Source organism: Glycine soja, chromosome 14, assembly GCF_004193775.1.
Source record: "Glycine soja cultivar W05 chromosome 14, ASM419377v2, whole genome shotgun sequence".
Lineage (NCBI taxonomy): Eukaryota > Viridiplantae > Streptophyta > Magnoliopsida > Fabales > Fabaceae > Glycine > Glycine soja.
The window spans coordinates 44,880,227-44,905,017 of NC_041015.1; the positions used below are offsets into that span (position 1 = coordinate 44,880,227).

General features: G+C 32.5%; 2 protein-coding genes across 2 annotated transcripts; both read right to left on the bottom strand.

Annotated features, from left to right (window-relative positions):
- Positions 1-3,937: 3,937 nt before the first annotated feature.
- LOC114384111 lies at positions 3,938-5,661 on the bottom strand. The gene is made up of 4 exons (XM_028343782.1): positions 5,596-5,661; positions 5,056-5,175; positions 4,358-4,968; positions 3,938-4,256 (listed from the first exon to the last, which is right to left on the bottom strand). The coding sequence occupies exons 1-4, from the start codon at positions 5,659-5,661 to the stop codon at positions 3,938-3,940; spliced, it is 1,116 nt and encodes a 371-aa protein (XP_028199583.1).
- Positions 5,662-11,842: 6,181 nt separating this feature from the next.
- LOC114383126 (TPR repeat-containing thioredoxin TTL1-like) lies at positions 11,843-15,519 on the bottom strand. The gene is made up of 7 exons (XM_028342726.1): positions 14,413-15,519; positions 14,115-14,307; positions 13,723-13,895; positions 13,030-13,363; positions 12,732-12,936; positions 12,543-12,643; positions 11,843-12,317 (listed from the first exon to the last, which is right to left on the bottom strand). Exons 1-7 carry the CDS (start codon positions 15,336-15,338, stop codon positions 12,165-12,167), a joined length of 2,085 nt encoding a protein of 694 aa, XP_028198527.1. The 5' UTR covers positions 15,339-15,519; the 3' UTR covers positions 11,843-12,164.
- Between the last annotated feature and the right edge of the window lie 9,272 nt (positions 15,520-24,791).

The following is a 24,791-nucleotide window of genomic DNA, read 5'->3' on the forward strand; positions in this document are numbered from 1 at the left end:
TTCAGTTACATCCAAACTATTTCGCCACACCCTGTTGTGTCTTCGTTGTCTATTGCAGAAATTGATGATAGATGGATGCAGTTTGGTGAGTATGTTGCACCTGTAGGGCAATTATGTGCAGTGTCGGGCCATTGTTCGCCAGATTACCTAGATTGGTTTTATGCTTTCTCGCACCCATTCATCAGTCTGTCACGGCTAGGGGATCCTACTAGAGTACCGTTGGTTCAACAACATGAAGAATTTGGTGAGTCACATATGTATCAGCAACCGATGGCGGCAGCGGCACCTACTGAGGCAGGCATTGATCAGCATGATCTTCGGCATGCAATGGTAATATTTTATTTTTTGCATTCTTTTTTGTTTTTTGCTTTGTTTAGTATTTGATTACTAACAATTGTTATGTTTATTTGATTTCAATTGCTAGGATGACTTTGCAGCAATTGCTGATAGGTTGGATAGGTTACTGAACCTGAGGATTTTGACTGAAGGAACAGAAGCCTACACTATTGTTGAAGAATGTGTGGGCATCGCAAGACGCTACACTGGCCAGCCAATTGTAGCCCACAGATCCAGGCAAAGGCAGCATACGGACGGACATTGAAGTTTTACTTTGGCTTTGTAGATTTTCGGTTTATAATTTTTGGGAATTTATTTATTTGGATCTTTTATTTTTTTTGTATATTTAATTATCGGCAGTGACACTTGTTTATTTTAATTTAATCATTATGTGATATAAATTGTTGTGATTTTTTTATCCTTAATTATTAGATAATTGTTGCGTTAATAAATAAATTAAATGAAACAATTAAAATAAATTATGCATGTATGATACATCGTTGTTAGAATTGACAACACATTGTCAGATGCATGTGTAGTCAGATAAAGCGTGACATGCCATTGTCAGACTTGACAACACATTCTGTTGCAACATAAAGTTTGACAGCACATTGGTGTAGTTGACAACACTCCACGGAAACCATGTGCACGCGTCTTTATTTTTTTCAAAAAAATTGAAGCAATCTTAGTAAAAACCACCTATATATATATGAGAGACGACAATACTCTAATAAATCACACATTTTCTCGCAGCCCAATTTGTAGAACAAAGTATGACATTTTTTTGGAGAAACAAGCAGTGAGATGATTGTGAACTCCAGATTGGGTTTTATTTTCCAAATGGATCGATCATTCAGAACAATAATGGTGTTTATTTTCAAGCCTCCACTCCAGTACCCATTCGAGTACCTAATGATTGTGATTTTCAAACCCTAAAAACCAGAATACACAATACCCTTCAGCTAACCGACAAACAATATTTGAATGAAATTTATTGCTGGCAGCCATTCACAGATACAGGTAACCAATTTCGCTTTCAATGTATGCAACTGAAAAATGATGATGATGTTAACACAATGTTAACATGTAATGATAATTTTTTGTGTGTTGGTCCGATTGAGTTATTATGCATCATTGGTAGAACACCAGATGGTATATTAAACTTACTTCAAGCCACTATGACCCCTACTCATGATGCCCTGGTATATTACAACGGGAGGTGGAACATGTCATGCACAAATGAGTTTGTTGGTTACTCGTTCTTAGGAAAAAATCCAAAGAAGTTTGACATTCCTTTCGGATGTACCACCGATGAATTGAAGATTTTATCAAGCAAGTTGCACCTCATGGGATTCCCCCTTATGGTATTCATGAATCACAAATGGTAAAACGATTAATTTTTCGACAACCAAGCCACTATGAGTATTCAAATAAAGTTATCAAATTTGAAATTATTGAGTTGAAAACTAACGATGACGTGCTAAAGGTCTTAGTACAGTCTAACTACTGGAAACAATATGGTCTAATAAAAATTTTAGCTGTTTTTAGTAAACAGATACTGGAAATGGAAGACGACGTGTCTCGATCGGAACATGATTGAATGCAAAGTTAGTATTACTTAATTATAGTTTTTAATGCAAATTTTATTTGTTTCCAGTATGTTCAAGCTAATGTAATGTTTAAATTCGTGTCCACTATGTTCAAGTTAATGTAATGTTTGCAAAATTAGCAAATGAAACCGTATGATTATTATTTATAAAGCCTTTAATTGTTTTGTATCTTTTAAAAATAGTGATTGACAACAAAATTCTGAATGTAAAACGAATAATAATTTACAAAAACGTCAATGCTAACAAAATTTTATGTTCATGATTCACCTAAATCAACAAATTCGGTATTTAGCCTAGGCAAACTTGTGTAACGCTGCATTCTAGCTATGTACGGAGTGGGCCACTGTTTTTCCTGAGAATGATAATGTGTACTCCACAGCAACACCACTAGTGGTAAAGGACAGTGGTCTCGTAAAAAAACCTGTTACATAACGACAGTGGTAATTGAACGTTAGATACACAACTAAATTTTTAGCATGTTAAATAAATTCATAATTATGCAATTACCTGTACAAAATGATTTCCATACACATGACCAATGCATATTACACGATGAACAGAAGAATCTGGCGGCGAATGACTTCTAAGAGGAAAAAATGTCATGCTTTGTTGTCATGAAAGAGAAACAATGATCACGTTGTATCGTGAAGCAATGACGTATCCCATATCCGTAATATTCATCCACTTGTCCATCGTAACCTACATGTAACAAACAACAAATAGTGGTTAGTTAAAATGTTATTTGAACAAAAAATCATATAATAATAAAATTACGCACCTTAGATAACTCGTCAACAAGTAGAGAACGCTTTAATTCTTCAAATCTCTCTATGCCACGAACTAGGTTCATATACTCTTCGGACCAACTACTCAGTTCTTTATGTAGATGGTTCCTCACCAATGACCACGATTCTTCACCCATACGCAATAACACAACTATTGCACGATAACCACAATTACCATATGCTTTGACATCAATAATGTTTTCAATAGAATCCTGATTGCAAGGATGAAATTGATTCAACATTGGAATATTTCGTCTCTTTGTTGGGTCCTGACATGACGATGCACTGCGTTTCACTAAGAAATTACTATTTTGCACAAAGTGTAACGCATCAACATACTCTAAATAAGACAGATCGGGTTTTGTTGACTTTTGATTTTTGGCAAGCAGTTTTTTTGGAGCACCCTTGGTCTTCACTTTTTCTGGAGGAGGACACATGGAGTTCATATTAGGGTAAGCAATATCTCGCAGCTTTGACTTCAAATGTATTTTACCACAAACATCGAGCTGCTCAAAGCGTTTTGATATGGTTTCCATCTCCTCAGTTATGGCCACCTGTGTCTCACTTAACCCTTGATATGAAAAACTGAGTCTCCGCCAAAAAATGTGAATTGTCTCTAGTGGTATGGAGTTAACAACATATTTAAATAACTCACATGCACATGTAAGACCATGGGTACTCCTCATGACACATCCACATCGTGAAGGGTTTTTACCTGCATAAGTTACATGCTCATACTTAGCAACAATTTTATTTAAAGCATACCTTGATACCATGCCAAGTAGTTTTTTGTACAAGGTTACTTTAAACGCATGCCAACCACGTGCGTGTTTGTCTCAAAAGATGCTTTAATCTAGGTGTGTTGAAGTGTCATCATATTATTCATTGCCTCCCAAACATTGCATATGTCACCCACAGAGTTTTGTAGGAGTCTCTTTAGTGACCAATGAGCAGTCTCAACCCTATAGATGAAATATACAAAAACATGTAAACAATCGCATCATTGTCATTTAGATATTCACTTCAACAAATGAAAACAAACAAAAATCAATATTCATACGTCTTAGTGGTTGTGTTTCCTAGATGCATCACTTTGTTTGTCTATGCTTTCACAAATCTTTCTTTGTGTGGAATGACCTATGTTTGACACACTTAGTCCATAAACATATGCCACGAAGAGCAAGCCATTTCAAAGTTTTTAAGGTACTAATCTAAAGAACTCTCATTGGGACAATCAACCAAACTCCCCCAAGCCTCCATCACATAATCCCATGCATTCTTTTGAGCAACCAGGGTTTTGCACTTTACCTTGACATTCTTGTCAATATGGAATCGACACAGCAAGTTCGTAGAATCCGGGAATACAATTTTCATTGCATTCATCAAAGACAAATCTCTGTCAGTCACAATAACCCTGGGGATAGCATCAATTCTCATGAAAAGACACCGAAATCGCTCTAGAGCCCAAACAACATTATTAAGACATTCTCCTTCCAAGTAAGCAAAACAGCGGAGAATGTCATTCCTGTTGGTGTAACACCAACAATATCAAGCAACGGAAGTTTGTACCTATTTGTTTTGTAGGTACTGTCGATCAAGAAAACCAAATTACAAGAATTGGTTAACTTTATTGCATTAGGATGACTCCAAAACAAGTCACGTAGAACATTATCATCCTTCACCCTATGCCACTGAATATATTGATCTCGATCAAGCAACATCATCAATTGTTGCATTTCGGTGTTACTTCCTCTTATGGAAGAACGATAAGCATGTTTGGTATTGTAAATTTGTTTGATTGTTGTATAATTGTTGTTATCGTGCTCCTTCAACGTCAACAAAATATTTCTTGGCTTCACCATGGACTTTGTCATATCGACAACAACATTCTTCTCATCCTTTGTGAGTCGACTTGCATATGGATGCCCAACCAATGACTTTGTCATTTCGTGATTGTGAATCCCACAAATTAACTTCACCATCCAGCCATCTCCTCCCGAAACTAGCTTTGCACGCAACTTAAACGAGCATCCATATTTTCTACTGCCAGTGCATGCTCTTACCAAATTATGTTTCTTAGGCCTATACTGCCCACTCCTTTCACAAGCTATCAACAGAAATGAGGCTCTTCCTCGAACATCGGTATTGGTGTCGGACCTCATTATAACGACAACAAATCTGATGTCATGAGCCAACGATCGAGCCCATTGTAAAACTTTCTCACGACTACCAAACAACTAGAGCACAATTCAAATCTGCTTTGTCATGAGTAAATATCTATGTAATATAATTACTGTACCAACAACAACAAATTGCACAAATACCTCAAAAGTATTAAAAGCATCAGAGCAATCAACTTTAACGCCAGCATCTTCCTCATTTTTGACATTCATTTCAACTTCTTCAGATATGATATTATCATACATCCATTGGTCTTCATCGATCTTAATAAACCATTTAACAAATTCAATAACAACAAATTCAAATTCAATTCACACAAATATAGTTGTTTACACAATAAATATTTTATAGGACTTTTTCATTAAAATGTCATATAAATCTAATAAATACATCCTTCAATAAAAAACATTAAATACATAATCATTCTCATATAAATTTATTTAATTATTAATCATTAGTATATTCATTTTTAAGCAATTTAATATTACAAAAATTACTAAAAACATAAATTAACTAAATTATTAATAATTAATTTAACAATTGAAAACAAAACAAAAAAAACTGTATGGTCATACGGATTGGTGATCCGTATGACTCATACGGATCACCAATCCATAACTTTTTCTCATACCTCTTCTTCTCCGACAATGAAAACCGACCAAAATCCACCGTATACTCCTCACCAAAGCATGTACACCATCGAAGAACAAATACGCTTCCAAACAGCCCTTAACGGAAGCAACGTACATTGACTTATGGAAATTTTAGGAAAAAACAGAAATAAAAAAATCCTACTGGTATTTAAAATTGAAAATACCATAAGGGTATTTTCGACATTTAAGAAATTTGTTGGGTGGTCCAGCCAAAATGTTGGGTGCTCCAAGCAATTCCCAAATAAGAAGCGGACTTTGCCCGTGTGGACTTATTAAGACAATGGCATTTACTTTCTGCATTTCTCTTTCCTGATTTTCCATTTTAATCGTGTGGACAAAATTACTCTTAATAGTCTTAACACTCTTTTCCCCCAAATGTCTCAGCCCCACGTGATTGTCAGGTACCCACTTTCCCTCAGTCGGAAAATCTCACGTGACAGTTGTTGCAACAACGTCACTCACCCTCAGTCATGTGACATAGGCGAAATGGTTTGTGACCTCACCCACTAGGCACGATGCCAATGAAGGTAAGTGATGTTCGTTTTTTGGTTAAAAATGTTTTGGTCTATTGTGGTGTTTGGCTTCTGTGGAGTGCTGAGTAATGGATTCTTTATGTGGGTGTTCAAACACATTTAAGGATTTTGAAGTCTATTATGGAATACACTTTGTAAAATTAAAAATGTTTCATGGAATACTTATTTTATAATGCATAACTTCTTATTTTTCCCCCTCTTAAAATAGGTATTTTAGAATACATTTCAGATTTATAAGTGTATTATAGAATTAATGTTTCATAATAGATTTGTAAATTTTGAAATGTGTTGTAAAATACGTATTTCAGAATAATGTTTCTGAATTTTTTTCCCTCTGAAATACGTGTTTCAAAATACATTTCTAGCTTGCAAGTGCATTGTAGAATGAATATTCTATAATAAACTTGTAAATTTCAAAACATTTTCTAGAATACTTATTTTGGAACACTATTTTTGAATTTTTTTCTTCTAGAATAGGTGTTTTGAAATATATTTTTGGATTGCATTGTATTATGAAATACCTATTATGAAAAGTTATAATATGAAAGGGTAATTTAGGAATATTCAAAAAATTGAAAAGTGCACAAAGTAAATATCTAAGACAATAATCGATCAAAATATAAGGGGATGTTTATTTTAAGGTATCAAAGTTTATTCCTTGGAATCACATTTTCGGGAATATTATGCTAGAAAATATCTTTTTCATGAACATGTTTGTTTGACACTAATAAATTAAAATAATAATTAAAAATTAAATAAAATGTCACACAATGATGTAGGGTATGATAGTTATTATAGAAAATAACTTTTATTTCCATCATAATCCAATATATCCACCCTTTTTCATGGGAATAAGCAACAAAATAATTGAAAGTATTTTACATTCCCGAAAATCAAATAGTCCACAAAATTTGCACCAAACTTGAGAATATGATATTCCCAATTTCATATTCTTACAAATGTGGCTTGAAACATTGAAACAGACGGACATTTGGAAAGAAAGAAAGGTGATTTCTATTTACACCTCTTAGTTTACTAAATATACCTTCTTTTGTAGTTCTTTCCGCCTAAAAATATCCTTATCCTAGATGGTAACTTGAGTAAAAATGTGTCTATAAATGTAGTCATTAAGCATGTATTTAGTATTGACTTAACTGATTCTAAATACTTGACAGGATGGAGCATCTTAGGTGACCCATTCTGCTACAGAACAAATAAAAAGTATAAGTGTTACTCAGAATGATGTCTCCTACATTCTTTTGTGGTAAAAATTGTCTATTTTGATAAATATTTTATTGACAAATCCATTATAATTAATTTTAGTTTTTAATCCATTTTAGTAAAAAGGCCGTAAGTTTTTATCACTGTGCTTACTGTCGCTTATGTTTTTGTGATTTTTTTTTTTTTATGTATTCGTCTGTGTTTGGTTTTAACGTGTAAGCACGAAAACGTCTGTGTTTATCTCCATTGCCATGTTTTCTTTGCACCTGTTATATCCACTTTTATTTTGTGATGCCCTGATGGTATAATGACAAGTGTGGAATAGATAGCACGGTTGTGAAGCCTTGTGTTTTCTCACGATGTTCTTTTAAATTGCAATTTTCTTATTCGTTAGTTTGGTTATATTTTATAGTGTTAGATGTTAATTCGAATGTTTTCGTTATTATTATTTACATATGTAGGAACTGTTCAAAATACTTCTAATTAAAAGTTGTTGTTTCTTTTAATATAAAATAATCATAAAATATTGGTGACACTTAGTTCTAAAGTTAAGCGTTTATAATTAATAAAAATAGCTTTTTAAATCAATGGAATTATCAAGGTAAAAAACGAGGTTGATTAGATGTACATTTTTTTATTCTCGAAAAATTTTGAGGGTACAAGTTGTGATAATTTGGGGTATTAAAATTTCGGTCTTGATCAATTTCAATCATAGCAATAGCAAAATCTTGATTACCAGAAGGATTAATTGGATGTGACATCTTTTTAATTTTGAGATGTTGAAACATAAGTTGTGTGACGATTTGATGTTTTAAAACTTCTCTTTTAATTGATCCTATTAAATCAAATTTAATTTACTACCAAAATAAAAATTTCATAATTAAGTAAACAAAAAAACTTATAACAAAATTAAGAATATAAAAATATCAATTTACAAATATTTTCTACAAAGAATTACAACATAACTCTGATTCTTTTATTGCACGTGAAAATACGTAGAAATACCAGACTACTCTTGTTGAGCTAAAAAAATAAAAAATAATACTAATATTTCTTTTTCATAATAATCATTTAAATAAATATACATAAATCTCTTTTTAATTAGTTTTGGGTGAGAAATATTTTTAAAGCTTATAAATAATTTGCTTAATTATTTAGAGGTAAACCATCTTTGGATGAATGTTGTAAAGTGTTAGTACCTTCCCTATGTGTAATGGATTCCTAAACCCGTTTTATGATTTTGAACATCATTTTTAATGATTTTTTTAAAATAAATATTGGTGGTGACTCCTCTGATTTTAACATATATTTTTTCGCCACCTTGTCGCGACCCCGATTGTGATAGTATGTAATTGGTTCCCTTAGCTTTCAAATTTTACCCAATTGGGTTCTTATTATCAGATTTGTTTAATTGATTCACAAAGATGTCATATGTGGTCATTAAAGATATTTTTAATGGTTTTTTATGATGTAAACATATAGCGATGATTTTTAACCACCACTTTATTTGTAGTTATTTTTAAAAAATTCAAAAAATGCTGATCATCCTCATCAATCTGATGTTCATAGATTTGAAATCACTATTGATGACAACCACAATCGTCGCATATCTCACTCACCCTTCTGGTGTCCGATATAGTGCGTTGGTGCCAAGTCTTATCACGACTATTTTCCAAACATCATTGGTATCCCTCGCCACCACGATTTTGCTCTCGAATCTCGATGCCTATGTACATCAAGTCGTCAATGTTGATGCAATTTTCCCAAGCATGACCAACTGTGTTGAGGTCATGATTGATGTAGATGGAGGCATATCTAAGATCTAAGAAGCATCGAAGGCGCTGGGTGACTGAGAAGCTTTGAGATTTGAGATCTGAGATTTGAGAAGGTAGTCGAGGATGATGGTTCGTCAGGGTGAGTTGTTGGTTGTTGGCGGCTTCGTGCGAGGTGGCGAGGTCGTTCAATGGCAATGTGGACGACGGGTCATTGACCATTGATAGTGATGGCAAGGAAGATAAAACAAATCACACATAGGAATAAAAATATAATATTAAATATAGTGGAAATTTTTAATTAACCATCATTATATGTACACATCATAAAAAAAATAAAAATATATTCCTAAATGTCACGTATAATATTTTTGTCAATCTAATTAACAGATCTGACGACGTGAACCAACAGGGTAAAATTAGAAAATTAATAATACATTCTCAAAAAAACTAAGAGATCGAATTAGGTATTAAGCCAAAAACAAAATATCAAGATTCCTTCTGTCATCATTTGACTGAGGAATTTATCATTGTTACTACAATCATTGGATGGAATCAAGGCATTCGTGTTATATCTTTTTCTTGACTATTGCAATGTAACATCCATCAATGTTCTTCATTCTTTAGTTACCTTTATTCTCTTGCCCTTGTTACTTGTACTTATTCTTGTTGCTTTCACTAGAACATTCTACCATGAAACTTGCATATTAGAGTATATGCATGTATACTATTTGAGTTATATATATATATAGTAGTTGAGTTTGACAAAATTTGTTGGAGGGGTCAAATAAAATATTTTTTGTAATTTATTACTAACACTTCTCAGATATTATTTATTTTTACAATTTTGTTTTTTTGTTTTTTTTTTTGTGTAGAGCTGCTGTAATATGCAGTAGGAGAGTTTTGGCTGTTTTTGTGATTTTACTCCGCCAAATATAATTTTGTAGTGATTTTAAAGGAATTGGATGTAATTGTATTATGTGAATTTAGTTCTCCTAGTGTTTTTAATTTTTTTAGTTATCATCAATTTTATCTTTTATTGACTATGTTTTATATATATATTTTGTTCCTTTTATGTTTATTTGGTCGGACATTTTACTCTTTAAGGTAAAATATGTTTTTGGTTATGCTAAAAATTTTAAAGTTTAATTTTAGTCCTTTTAATTTTGATTTTGTTTTTCGTCTCCTAATTTTGAAATGCTATCATTTTTGTCCCTCAAAATAGTTAAGATAGAAGGATGCGAAAATGTTTAGATAACACTTTGAAAATAAAAAATATACATTTCAAAATAAAGAATTTTTTTTTAAGAGACTAAAATGGAACTTTTGAAAATTTTAGAATAACAAATCATACTTTATTTTCATATGAATGATAACAAATATTATTATATATCAATGATTTAAATTAAACATACATTTTAATCCTTCTAATTTGCTTATTTACAATTTAGTCAGTGTGATAAAATGTTTATCCCACACCACATCTTTGCTTAACAGTGATGAGTTGACAACACACAGCGCAATCTGTGTGATCAAATTTTCTGGTCCTGCCCTCACTGCCTTCATCATTTTCTTTGACTCTGAAAGCTTCCTTCTCCCTCGTGAAAATATCCGAGTAGAGTAGTTTTAAAGACCCTGCAGATCTAACAGACTCGCTTGTCACATACTCTTCATGACTATAGGATATAACATTGGCTCCTTCCCCTCCTTTTAAGTGGAACTACGGAGATGCATTACAGGGTTAATAGCTAACATTGTGGAATAAATATGGACATTATTATTCCATGGAAAGATCTCAAGAGGACAAGCAGAGGGAGATCAAGAATTACATTGGAAAAGATTATTAGAAGAAATGTTATGTTGAGTAACAGTTTTTAAAATATGGTTTTTGGTCAAGCTTAATGCCATGGTGTGTGATAGGGACTAGGATACTAATTCATAACCATGCTAGTAAAAGCTAACTGTTGTAGTTTTAGAGATCAAGACCTTATAAATCCTATATTAGAATCTCGTACTTGTTTAATTTGGGAGTCAAATCTCATACCTTCCAATTTGATCCTAGCATGTCATTAAGCTTTGCAATTCTCGGGTTCACTCGGGTTGGCTGTGCATATATTAGCTCTTTAACTAGTCTCTAGCAAACACTGTAATGTCAAAATCACTATCCATGACGCACATTTGCAGTCAGGAGAGATGGGAAAGGCTCTAATATCAATTGATAACCACCCAAGTATTCAAAAAAATCCTCCTTAAAAACTAGCTGCCATGGGGAGAAAATTAAGCCAATATTCCATTAAGCAGATCATATTAATCGACGAGAGACTTAGACCTTCCATAATGTCAAAATCTCTATCAATGTGATTTCCTAACTGATCTCAGCTAATAAGATAAGATTATTGTTTTTGTTTGTCAAGTGAAAATCTCATAATCATCCATCTCTTTATAGGCATTAAATGGGTAAAGTCTTGTCAAAATTAGTTATTCAGAGAGAGAGAGAGAGATAGACACTTAAATAAGCTATGAATCTTAATTTGCAATTGCATCTAATTATAATGATAACAGAACCTCTTTGAAAGTCTTAAAATATGCCCATGACAATTTTGAACAAGCCTCCTGTGGATGTTAGTGGCTGGACTGAAAACAATTCAAATGTAATTTAGGAAGCTAGAGCAACAAAACTGAAAGGATAGAAACTCTTAGATCCACCCCAACAACAAGCGTAGAACATAAGTCCACTGATATTCCACAAAGTTTCTCCAACGCACGCAGTTATGTTACTTTTATCATTTTACAACCAGTAATTCACAAGGACAAACTCTGAGAAAACATTCTTGTTATGAACATGTAATATTTAAAAAAAGAAAAATACAATGCAATTGTTTAGGTTATGGCATAGGAATAATTGAAGGAACATTCAATAGATTAAAAGAATCTATTACTAACACAGAATATTTTTCTATGAACATTTTTTACATGCTACAGTGGTACAATGCTCATCCTCTTGCCCTGTAAGCAAGATCAACTAATTAATGAAGGAGAAACAATTTGAGGAGGTTATTCAAGTGCAATGATCTCAGCTGCTATACAATTTAACTGATCTTTCTAACAACTCGTGGTTGTTTCCTGAAATTTCTTTAACGCTAGATCCGTTCTTGTATATCTTGAAGGCTGGGATAGAGCTCACACTTTCTGACTTTGCTAAGTAGGGGTGGTCTTCGATTTCCACCTAAAACATTATCATTAAATATTTAAGTTTCAAGAGAGAAACATCGAAAAAGACACAAACAAATTTAAAGAATTAATACTGGTCAACGTTGATTTTCTTAATCACATTATATGTTGCATTTGGTAATAACTGTCCCCATAGAGAGTTGAAGATTCTATTTTCTAACTACTTTTCAGTTAACATCCCCACAAGCTATGAATTCTAAACAACATAAAATAAACCAACCTTGAGGAAATTAACTGATGGGAATCTCTTGCTGATTTGCTCCAACACAAGCAACACTTTCTTGTGGGTTGCCTTGTTGGTAAAAAGCGCCACAGCCATACCTATTGAATTAACACTCACAAGTGTTAGTGTATTTGTGGTACTCATATTAATGCAATTATACAACAGAAGCAGCCAAATGTGTCTTACCAGGTGAGGTTACATAATGTCTGAACCGATCATTACTTGAGATGGAAACCAAGTTTGAACCAAATTTCAAGTCCTTAATATCTTCACCACGCAGCATCTTGAGTTGGAGCTGAGCTTCAAACAAAGCCCTTGCCACTTCCTCATCCCCTGGCCTTTCTCTTAATAGCATTTCATAGTCTTGAATAGCAGCTTCCCACCGTTCCAACTACATGCACAAAAAAGAATCACAAAAGGGTTATTATTAACTGCAAACAAGTAGTAGCAGAAGAATTAAATCTTAGCATAGCAATTAAAGTACCTTGGCATTGCAATTTGCCCTCCTTAACTTTGCTTTGCTATAACTTGGCTGAACCATAAGTGCCGCGTTACAATCTTCAATTGCTTTCTCATTTTGACCAAGTTTGGAACGACATGCAGCTCTGTTGCATAGTAGAACTGAGTTGTGTGGATCATGCTCTAGTCCTTCGTTGTACACGGCACATGCTTCGATGAATTTCGAAGCCTTGAAGAGCAAGTTTCCGCTCATTCTAGCTGATGTTGCTGCTCTGGCCTTCTTTACCATTGCATTCAGCTCTCTATTGCCTGGATCAACTTTAACTGCTTGCTGAGCTGCTGTCACAGCTTCCTCAAACCTTTTAAACAACAAATTCAATTCAACTTCAGATTCACTACTAATTAGGCTCAGAAAATTTATAAGCACTGATCATTGAATTTAATATACATATAAAGCATTGGCAGTGTGAATCTGATAATTACTATACTTCGGTGTCTACGGAACTGTAATGTACTATTATTTCACAATGCATCATTCCCACAGTCTAATTTAATGAGAATGAATCTGTTGTTTTAGCTCTTTGTTAAGAGGCTTCAAGAAAAATAGTACTTATTAGCCTGCTAGGCATACTTTTGTAACAATACATGACAATTTCCAAATACATAAACCATAACAGAAGAAATTGTCAACACATCAAAATAAAGCATTTTCACCAACCTGCCAGATGCCAAGTAAATCATTGAGCCTATCATCAATAGGTAAGCGCTACAAGCTGGGCCAAATATCTTGGTACACCAATCAATTGAAAATTTTGGCATTTTATTGTAGATGGTATAGGCCTCTTGATATCTTAAGAGCTTCAGCAAGGCTTCAATTTGTAAAGCGTAGACCTAGCACACATAACCAATTTTTAATTAGTCAGCATGAATCATAGTAGTTTAGTATTTAGACCAATATAAATGCAAAGGGAAATGCTAGATAATGCCCAATTGACAGCATTATTGGCCAATTGAACGAAATTTTATGCAAAATCATAGATTAAAAACTATTTTGGGTCTGATCATATTAAACCTACAAAAATAAAATGTTCGACCAAGGAAATGACTAACCTGTGGAGCTGAATCAGAACCTAAGGATATTGCAGACTGTGTTTCCTTTAGTATATCACTCCATGCATTGACTTTCCGTGCTTCTATGCATTTTTTAAGGTGATTTTGAAGAGCCTGAGCTTGGAAAGTAAGTATTGAATCAACATATGGGGTTATCTGATTGCAATTCAGTGCTTTTTCTGCTTCTCCCAACCTGCAATGAAAATTGCAATTCTATAAGGAGAAGTAAACAAAAAGAAAAACACTATATGATAATGCAAAGCATACTTAGCATCATTGAGTGAAGCATATATATTACCTGAAATATATTGTGGCCAAACGGTTGTGGGCTCTGACATATGAAGGGTCCAGCTTGATTGATTCCTCACACTCAACAATTGCTTCCTGAAGCCTTCCTAAGCCAATTAAAGCTGCACTTTTGTTGCAATGATATATTGCCTTATTTGAATCAAGTGCAATTGCTCGATCATACAGAGCCAAGGCCTCTTCAAATCTTCCCTGCTTGTATGCATCATTTCCCATGGATTTCGACACCTCAGGGTCCACTTTTTTCATCCTTGGACTCAAAAACTGTGCAACCTTATTGCCATCGCTGTTCCTATTCAAGATATTCCCCATCAAGCCTTTGCTTGCATTGGTGTAAGAACTGGGCACAGAGTTCAACTCTGCACTCTTAGGCATGTATTCCACACTCTTCCTTCTTGGGGTGTTATTCACAAGCAAATTCCCAGTGAGTTTCAATTGAGACTTGTTGTTCTCATTATTCTCATTGCTAGTACTTATCCTAGCAAGCACAAGAGAATTTCCAGTGGGCTGTCCTTGTGGTTTTCTCTCATGACTTTTGTCCTTGTTTTGTTGAACAACCTTAGTTGAAATTGAGGTACTAGAGGACGATGATGTTGAGCTTCTTGCAGCAACATCTGAATGCCTCTGATGTTGGTTGTTTCGATTTGTACAAGGTTGTTGGTGAATAGAGGCACTTTTTCTGGCAGGTTTTTGTTCTACACCACTCGGTTTGTGTGGTGGCTCAGTGCCAGTGGATCTTTTTCTTGAAACCTTTGATTCTTCACTTTTGACATCATCATCACTCTGTGCATTCTTAAAGGGTAGGGAATGAACAGATGCTTTTCTCATCTTATGGCTTTTGAGGTGGAGAATTCTCCCCATGAGACCACAACCCAATTCACTCCCTACCTTCTTGTTGTTCTTTGCCTTCATTTCCATGGCTTGTTGAAATAGCTATGTGACGTGTCACAGAAACAACTGTGTGTGTTGTTTAGATGGAGGGAAAAACTAAACAAAATGAACCAAAGAATAAGGCACAGAAGGCAGAAAGATATCTGAGAGATTATGAAAGGGAAGTCTTAAAGTGATGGCTTCAATACAAAGCACTTTATTATGAAAGAGGCATGCCCTGTACAATATATATATATAGTCTTATAGAGTGCCTTCCAAGAAACTACTCACTCTTTCTTCCGCGTCTTTCGGGACACAAAAAGGGCAAGGGTTGATGATTCAAGAGAAGGGTAACATACATACAAGGAAAATACATAGGATAAGTTCTGCGATTAAACAAAGACTAGGATAAGTTAAAAGTGAAATTTTCACAGATAACCGTATTGGGATAAAACATGTTAACATGAACGTTGAAGACCAAAATTCACAACTCGTATCATAGTGACAGCATGGGATTTAAAAATGCTATTATTTGTGTATGGTGATGCAGTGTTACCTGTGTATTTTATTCCCCAGAGGGGTAAAATTTTAATCACTATGTATTTATGTGCCTGTGATGTCACAGTTAAAGAAAAATGTTATTTGTAGAATAATTTTTAGATCATATATTATTTGTTTAATCAAGTTTGTTAGGATGTCCCCGCGTGTAGGGCCCTGGCTTAAATTAATTTCATTAAAATTAAAAAAGAAAAGAAAGGTTTGTAGGATAATAATAATAATAATTTCTGTAGGTCCATAAAAAAATAAATAATAAGGTCTGACTGGTCTGTAGCACCATCATTAGGACCAAATGGAAACATATTAGCATACAAGACAAACGTTTTATCAAGTGCAACCAGGCTCTTAGTACCTTCTTAAGAATTATAATTAAACCAAAGATTTGTCTCTTCAGAAGTAATTAAATTTGTGGACAAACTATAGTAAACAAGAGACTACATCCTAAAATAAAGTTGTATATAATATGGTTCGTTCTCATTGATAAGAAACCATATCCAACCAGGAGCTTTAACTTGAAAATATTAGATTTATTTTCCCGACATGTTCATTGTTAATCTTGTCCACTTGGCTCTCAAGTCAGGATTCTTAAACGTATCATCCCCGCTTTAATTTTTGCAATACGATACTATTTTGACGAGTAATTAATTGGACTGTGGTGGTTTACTTTTAATTTAATTTGCTAGATTAATATTTTTTTTAAAGATGATATTGGTACAAAGTAGTTCCTTCCAAATATAATTATTAAATTTCCGGTGAGTATACTTAGATGAATATTCTCTTTTCAATATGATTTATTTCATACTTAAAGATCAATCTGAATCTTAATCTGAAATTGTACATTGTATCACTATTGGATCACTTGGTTAGAATATAATTTATTTCATACTTAAAGATCAATCTGAATCTTAATCTGAAATTGTACATTGGATCACTATTGGATCACTTGGTTAGAATAGAAGTCATTATCAGTTTCTTAATTACTATTAGTGTTAGATTAACAATTTAAAGCATAGGTGCAGGAATCATATTCACCCCTTCAAATTAAAGAAAGAAAATGTTTATTTTATTTTTATTTTTATTTGTTTTACTTTGGACTTGGGAGGAAGGGGAGCTGAGGGCCCTCCAGTTTTCTATTTCATTTTCAGACAATTTATTACTGTATAAATATAAATTTATGCAAATATTTAAACAAATGAAGGTATGTTTCGTATATACATACTAACTTTGGACCAGTCATAGCTACATATAAAATGAAACTTACTGTTGAAGCTTGTATATAGGCAAGTTAGATGTGAATCTATTTATAAAAATAAAAATTATGTTATGTCATAGTATATTTGTAACTTTTTTTACTATGTTAGCATATTTGTTAAGGTGTCACATCTTTCAACTTTAATCAAATGCTAAAGCCGATTGACTTTTTCCTTATTTTATATTTATACAACATTACGAGTTTCAATTTTCATGCCTACAATACATTATTCATTAACAAGACAGTTTTATATTATAAAAAGAAAATATAACTACACAGATAATAACAATTTTATAATATTATCATATTATTGCAGGGTTGTTGTGGTCATGATATTTTGAAAGCTTTGCGCGAAATAATAGATAAGAAATCTTTATTAATTATATCATAAAATTTAAGTATAATTTTAGTCTTTTAAATTTAGTCTATAGGTGATTTTGATTTCCTAGATTTACATTTCTTTTTCTCAGCCTTTTAATTTTAAAAAATACTTTTTTTAGACCACTTATTGTAAGATATAGAATTAAATACAAATTTGGAGACAAAATATAGTCATAACCTAAATTTGATGGATAAAAAATATATTTACGTCTATTATAAAATATTGGCTTAAATATAATTTTGGTTCTCCTATTTTGTCAAATTCATGATTTTGATCCTTTATTTTAAAAAATTCACAATTTTGGTCATATCCTTAATTTTTCCTACATTTATTTATTTTATTTCTTACATGTTAATTAATTAAAATATTTCTTGATGGAAGCTTAAACGAATATGTTAGGTCTAGGATTCAGTTGGACTAAAATAAAATAAAAATGTAAGCCTAAAATAGGGGAAGAAAATGCCTCTATTTAAAGTGAAAGTGTAACATTGTGTTTTATTAATTGATTGTTAAAGTGATTTTATCAAATTACAAGAGAAATTAAATTAAAGTTAAGGGTTTGAATTAATTAATTAATTGATGAGTTAGTGATGTTGAGTATGTGTTTTATGTGTATTAGTGAGTTTTTGGAGTGTTTGGACCCAAAGGGATAGACTTTTGAATTATGAGAAAGGAGTAGGCGTGTTTAATAGAAGTCAAGGTGTAAAAAGAGAAAATCTAGAGAGTCAAGATCTCTTAAAAATCCTCACATTTTAAAAACCTCTCTCAAAAGAAAATTTTCATTTTTCACTCACTTCCTCTTCTCCAAGAAACCACCTTCAGAGGAACTTTGTCTTTTGGTGTTGTGCAAAAATGGAGCTCATTTATCCCCTTTTTAGTGGTTGTTTATTGTCCCTAGGTAAGGTAATTTTTCCTTCTTCCTTTCTTTGAGTTCATTTTCATTTTTCTTAGAACACCCATGAATTTTCATTGAAAAACTTGGTTTTAAGGAGTATTGATTCTGTTTTTGATTGGCTTTGGGGTTTGGATGATGCCTACATAGTGTGGTTGTTGTAGGAGTCAAGGAAAGTTCCTCTCTTGGAACCAAAGCTCACTTTTTTTTTCTTTCCCTATTCAAAGAGTGACCATCTTGGGATTGTGTAGGTAAGGGAAGCTTAAACCCCCTTAAAAAAAATCTTATGTTTTGTGTGTTTAATCATTGTTGAGTTTTTAAAGTGTGTTTTCTTCATTATTTAATGTTGAACATGGAAAGGTTTGAATTGAAATTCATATTGGCCAACCCGGGGAATGAACATTGGGTTGCTGTCAAGTGGATCCTCTGGTATCTACGTGGAACTTTCAAAAGATGTTTATGCTTTGGAAAAGGAAAACCTGTGTTAGAAGGATACACAAATGCAGACTTGGGCGGTGATATTGATTCAAGGAAATCAACATCGGGATACCTAACTACTTTTGTAGGGGGAGCTATTTCCTGGCAATCAAAGCTGCAAAAGTGTGTTGCATTATCCACCACTGAGACAGAGTACATTGCATCCACTGAAGCTTGCAAGTAGATGTTGTGGATGAAGAACATGTTGCAGGAGCTGGGAATAGATCAAGATAGGTATGTGTTGAAGTGCAATAATCAAAGTGCAATTTACTTGGCAAAGAACTCAACATTTCATTCCTGCACAAAGCACATTGACATAAGGTATCATTGGATCCGAGATGTCCTTGAGGAAAAGAAAGTACATCTTGACAAGGTTCACACAGACGAGAACTGGTCAGACATGATGACCAAAGTATTACCGACAAAGAAGTTTGAAGATTGTTGTCAAGGTGTCGATTTGCTACTACACCCTAATTAAGTCGGGAGGGGGAGATTTGTTGGGATCCCTCCTTAATTGGAGAGGTTCTAGAAAATTCTAGAGCTTTCTAGAAAAGTATAGAATTTTCTAGTAGAATTTTTTAGGATGTCCTGGAGAACTCTAGAGTAGTGTAGAACTCTCTAGAAGCTTGTGGAAGAATCTGGAAAACCCTGGAATATTCTAGAGATGTGTGAAACCTTCTGGAACCTTATGGAAGAGTATGGGAAGATATGAAAGGGAGTAGAAGAGTGTAGAGACTCCTAGAATGTGTGGAGCATTCTAGAGAATTAATCTTCACCCTATGATACAAGTAATCTCTACCATTCATTGTGGAGGTGGAGTAGTATAAATAAGGATATGAGCCTTCATTCCCAACCATCCGAGACAAGAGTGAATCCACTTCTTAGAGTGAGAAAGCTAGAAAGTTAAAGAGCCTCTTTGAGAGAGAAGATAAATAGCTGGAGAAGTCTTTATCCTCAAGTTTAAATGCACCATAGAGTGAGTCAATTTTGTAAACACATCCTTATAACCCTACTATTCTTTTGTATAGTAAAAGAATCTTCATATTGGAGAATTACAATAATATGCTCTTATTATTACCTTTAATTACTAAATGTCTATCTTAACTTCACAAAATGGGAAAATCCGAGTTTTTTCATCAATACCTTTACAAATCACTAGTTAATTTCTATTATCTTTCTTTTTATTTTAAAAAAAAAAACAGACACGAAATGATTGTTTTCCGTTAATAATTTATAATCGGACTATTGCTCCACAAATCTACTTTCATTATTATTCTTGTTCTCCATCTTTCCAACTTTGCCTGTATATTTCATATATTTTCTACAACTAACAAAAAAAAAAAATCTCATTTGAACCAATTCAAACTATACTTCTTTTGTCTTTATTTGTACCTTACGTGTTTTTAACCGTCTAACTCTTTTAGTTAACGATCTTTATCTCTATTTTTAAAGAATTTTAATCATTATTTTGAAATTATTATTAGCCAAAAATAATATGATATCAAAATTAAATTGTTTATTATAAATTCAAAATCTATTTTATATATTTAAAATTTATTTGTTATTAATTTTAATTATAATTATTTAAACATTAACAATTATTTATTTATTATTTAAATTTTAATTATATAAAATAATAATTTATCATATACAATATTCAAATTGAAATATTAGGTTATACATATAAGATCTGTCCCCGCAACTTAATTTTTTTGGATCTGCTTGTGTTAATGAATAACACAATAACATCCATTTTAAAAATACGTGTTCAATAAGATCTGGTGTATCTTTTATCAAACTTTTTTATTTTTTCTCAGTTTATGTACTTGTTCATTTAAGGTAATTAATGTGTTAAAGAATCCAAAGAAACAACTTTAGTTGTAATTATAGGTTGGGAGGCAGCACTTTTTGACCCGATATATACACTCATACATGAGAAGCAAATATGATCATTCTCGTCATCACACAAAAGTAATTAATGGTAATGACTCAAAAGTATCAAGTTTAAAACAACACTGACTAAAAAAGCCAAAGCTTACTATTTAATATTTAATTTAGTGTTATATGGCACAAAAAACATTGGCTGCCTGATATATATGATGATTTTAGTTGCCTGCTCAATGTAGTACTTTAAGAATGCATAAGGTTTTTTTCTTAATTAAGCAATATAATATTCTTTTAAAACCTTTTCCTAACTTAATAAAAAGTTAACTACAAGTTTTGTTTTTTGAGAGGAAAGTTTGTTAAACTAATATCATGAGAATATTTTCACATGAGCATTAAAAATGATTTAGTAGAAAGTTATGGAGCATTCTTTTTCTTTTTTGTTGTGAAAAAACTAGGAATCCATTTGGATTGGGAATGAGGTTGTTGTAGAAATAATATTGATTGAACTAATACAATGGCCACATACCCACATAGGCCAAACCATCATATATGATTGTATCTTTTCCCCGAGGGTAAGAATTGACGACAATTAAACTTTTATATTAGCTGTTAACAACTTGCCCCCATTGAAAAATTAAAGCACACTGTTTGCTGTTGATTCCTGATTATGACGGGTGTTTAAATGTGTTGCCAAGCTAGTTGGCTACAATCACTGAGGCCCTTTTCCCAATTCAACGTTTTGATACTTGTGAAATCAATTAGATCATTTTTCTTTATTTTTTTCACCTCCACTTTTCATTGGATTTGACAAGGAAAGCATTTTTGCTGGGACACAAATTGAATACTCAGATTCAATTGCAAACCATTTTTTTAACTATGTTATTTTTATTGGAAAGTTTATCATTAATCTTAATTGAAGAATCTGATTGATAAATTTTAATAAAATGTCTTTTTTAATTACTTTTTTTTTTACTTATAAGATTTAAACCCAAAATTAACTTAAGAATTAAATCAAGTTTCACTCATTCTAACAACTTATTAGTGCAACCATTTCATTTTAATACCTTTTTGCCACCTTGTTGTCCATTCCATTTTGGAGGTTGGTGAAGATTCTTGCCTCTTGTTTTTATGTGACACTGAAAATGGTGGATTTCACTCGTTTTTATTAGATACGGTTTGTGTTTGGGACCATCCATTATTCAAATGAAATCAGAGATGAGATTTTATCTGAACCATTTTGTCCAGACTCTGCCCCTACCCTGTCTCTCTGAGTGTTGTCGGTGTCGGTTTCTAAACAGTCTCCATTACCCTGAAATTGCACACCATATATACCAACATACATAAGTACTATTTATTAGTGATTTGCCTACGAATACCAACAGGTACTGGACAACAAAACCATACATGTCTAATTAAAATCCATGTTAGTACATTAATTTTTGGATCATCATGTATTTAAATTACTTGGTTCATTTGTGAAAGATTAAAAATCTAAAACGCCACATTTGCTCAAATGTTGCACACGAAATTGCCTAAAAGAAGATGTGACTAAAACTTCAATTTATTTTATAAAAACTAGTTTAAAAAGAGACACTTCGTGTCTCAATTTTTATTAGAAAAAGTGGAATAGTTACATGATTCATGAAAGAAATAAAAACATTTATATATCAAAGATAATTTAGAAATAAGAAATATGTACACAGAAAAATACTTTTATTAATAATTATAGATAAAAAATTATATGAAATTAATTTACATTGAGACTAATCAATCATCACTCTATTTGTTTAGATTTGTTTATAAGTATTTATAATTTTAGAAGAAGAAATAAGAAAAAAAAACTAAATTTAACTTATGCATAAATTAATTTGTAAAAGTTTTCTCGTGATAGTTTCTTTTCAAAAGTTAGTTTTAAGTTACGCTTAAAATTTAATTTTTCCTTATAATTTATTTTTTTTTTACTTTTTTCTCATATAAATGTTTATGAAAAAGTTTTGTCAAACCTATGTGTAAAAAAAAATAGATAAAGTGTGTGTGTCTGTAATGTCAATCAAAATTTTATTAAACATAAGCACACGCAGATTTTTATAAGCATATTATCATTAAACTAGGCAACATGTGGTTCATAATTTAAACTAGTAAAACTTAATTCATAAGGTATACCGAACTTGAGCATATGTACCATGCAGCATGAACTTGTTGAATTCATTCAATCGCACAAGGAAAACGGAAGTCAAATCATTTTCAATGCTAGAAACAGGTTAAGATCTTGAGCGTATGAAACTCAAATTTCCAATTAGTTTTCGCCGACAAAAATAAAGAAACAGGTTAAGACTTAAACCGATTTCTCTTATACAGTGAGAAAAATTAAACTAGTCACTACATATACACGTACCATAAGGATCACAATCACATATAGTACATATTTTCTGACCTTTTCAAAAGTAGTCAAACCTCTACGACGATCTCGGAACAGTTGGAATGTCAATTGCCTAGAATTTCTTGTTTGTCTCTAAACCAATTAGGGCATGGCAGGTTGCATAGCCCCATGCTGAAATTATTATTATTCTTTTTGAAATATTTTAGACTTCTTTCAATTTCAAACCAAATACAAGGCAAGAAACAAAACAATAAGAAAATTTTCCTTGTCGTCCCTGTCGGTGTCAATGAGATAATAATGAGTCGGTGAGTCTAATTCTTAGTATTATAAATATAACAAGCTAGGTAGGGAGAGTGGGTGAAGAAAAGGACTAGGCAAATTTAAAATTTTTAAAATATTATGGCTTATTGGGTTAGGGTTTTCGTGACCATATGTTGTTTGTTTGGTCGCATAAAAAAACCATTGAATCAAAGAATTAACGAAATGCATGCATTTGCTATAAGTCCCAGTACTCCCCTTTCCTATCTCTTTCGTTAAATTCCGATAAGGTGTCCTACTCCTCCAAGGTCCAAACGAGTGGTTGGTATAACTTGCGCAAAAACGTTGAACCCGCGTGCGTGTGCAATCATTGGCGTTTAATTCCAACCATCATATAAATATGTTTTTGGTGCTCTCCTTTGTGTTGCCATATATAATAACTAGCAAGTATTTTAAAATTTAGATAGAATCTATAAACTAAATTAAAAAAAAAAGTTTTTGCTGAACTGGTCTGAGATGTCCAATGTGATCTTCATTCTTCAATTGAACTCTGATATATTCAATATTTTAACGGTAATTCTTTCTTCTAATATGGTAACAGCCGGTAGTAAGTGACCAAGATATATGCAAAACACTAATGTTAAAGTGAGTGAAAATTATGTGAGTAAATAATTTGACAAAATGACAGTGATTATCATAGTAGAGGTGGGGAATTGGGCTGCCAATCTCAATCCAGTTGTGCCAAGGTGTGAAAGTGAGTCAAGCTACATTGAATTTCTTATGGGTTAGAGATTTGTTGCCCTAGATATATGGACAAGGTCAAATTGACCTAATTTATTAGGCCTAAATTTATAAAATTTTGTAAAGAAAAAAAATTAATATAATAAAAAATATTAAACCAAATATTTGTAATTACTTGTTTGATTTGATCCAATCCAAACTGGTCTAGATTCTCCTCCCTTTCCCTCTAAATTTTAAGAGTCTAACCCAATCTTATTTATGAATTATCCGGGATGTCCAATCATGTTGGCTCATTTTATCGTCTCTAATTATAAATGCATAGTTGATAATATTGATGATCTTTTAATAAGGATATTTTAATATAGGCTAAAGTTGATTATGTAGGACTCAATTTACTCCTAATTGAGGTATGGTTTCATGTTTCATGGTGTATTTGGTTCCATTGAATTGGATCACCTACCACAAACTTCTACCCAAATACATTTGTCTTGGTTGAGCTAACTCATCTCGATTAGTATCTTTTTTCTCATTAATAATGTCAAATATTTTATTATATTAATATTAGGGTGACAAAACGGGCTAACCCATCTCACCTGCCACCAACCCAACAAAAATGAGTCAGATTTGTCCATCCCGTGTTTCAAAAAAGGATCAAAAGTGTCAACCCGTCCTTT

Excerpts from the sequence above, each read along its gene's own strand:
- LOC114384111 (XM_028343782.1), bottom strand. The coding sequence starts at position 5,661 with ATGTACGTTGCTTCCGTTAAGGGCTGTTTGGAAGCGTATTTGTTCTTC. Across the intron at positions 5,176-5,595 it reads TCGATGGTGTACATGCTTTG|ATCGATGAAGACCAATGGAT; the intron begins GTGAGGAGTATA and ends TGGTTTATTAAG. Across the intron at positions 4,257-4,357 it reads AGTCATCCTAATGCAATAAA|GAATGACATTCTCCGCTGTT; the intron begins GTTAACCAATTC and ends TTACACCAACAG.
- LOC114383126 (XM_028342726.1), bottom strand. The coding sequence starts at position 15,338 with ATGGAAATGAAGGCAAAGAACAACAAGAAGGTAGGGAGTGAATTGGGT. Across the intron at positions 13,896-14,114 it reads GTTCTGATTCAGCTCCACAG|GTCTACGCTTTACAAATTGA; the intron begins GTTAGTCATTTC and ends TATGTGTGCTAG. Across the intron at positions 12,937-13,029 it reads GGGCAAATTGCAATGCCAAG|TTGGAACGGTGGGAAGCTGC; the intron begins GTACTTTAATTG and ends TTGTGCATGTAG.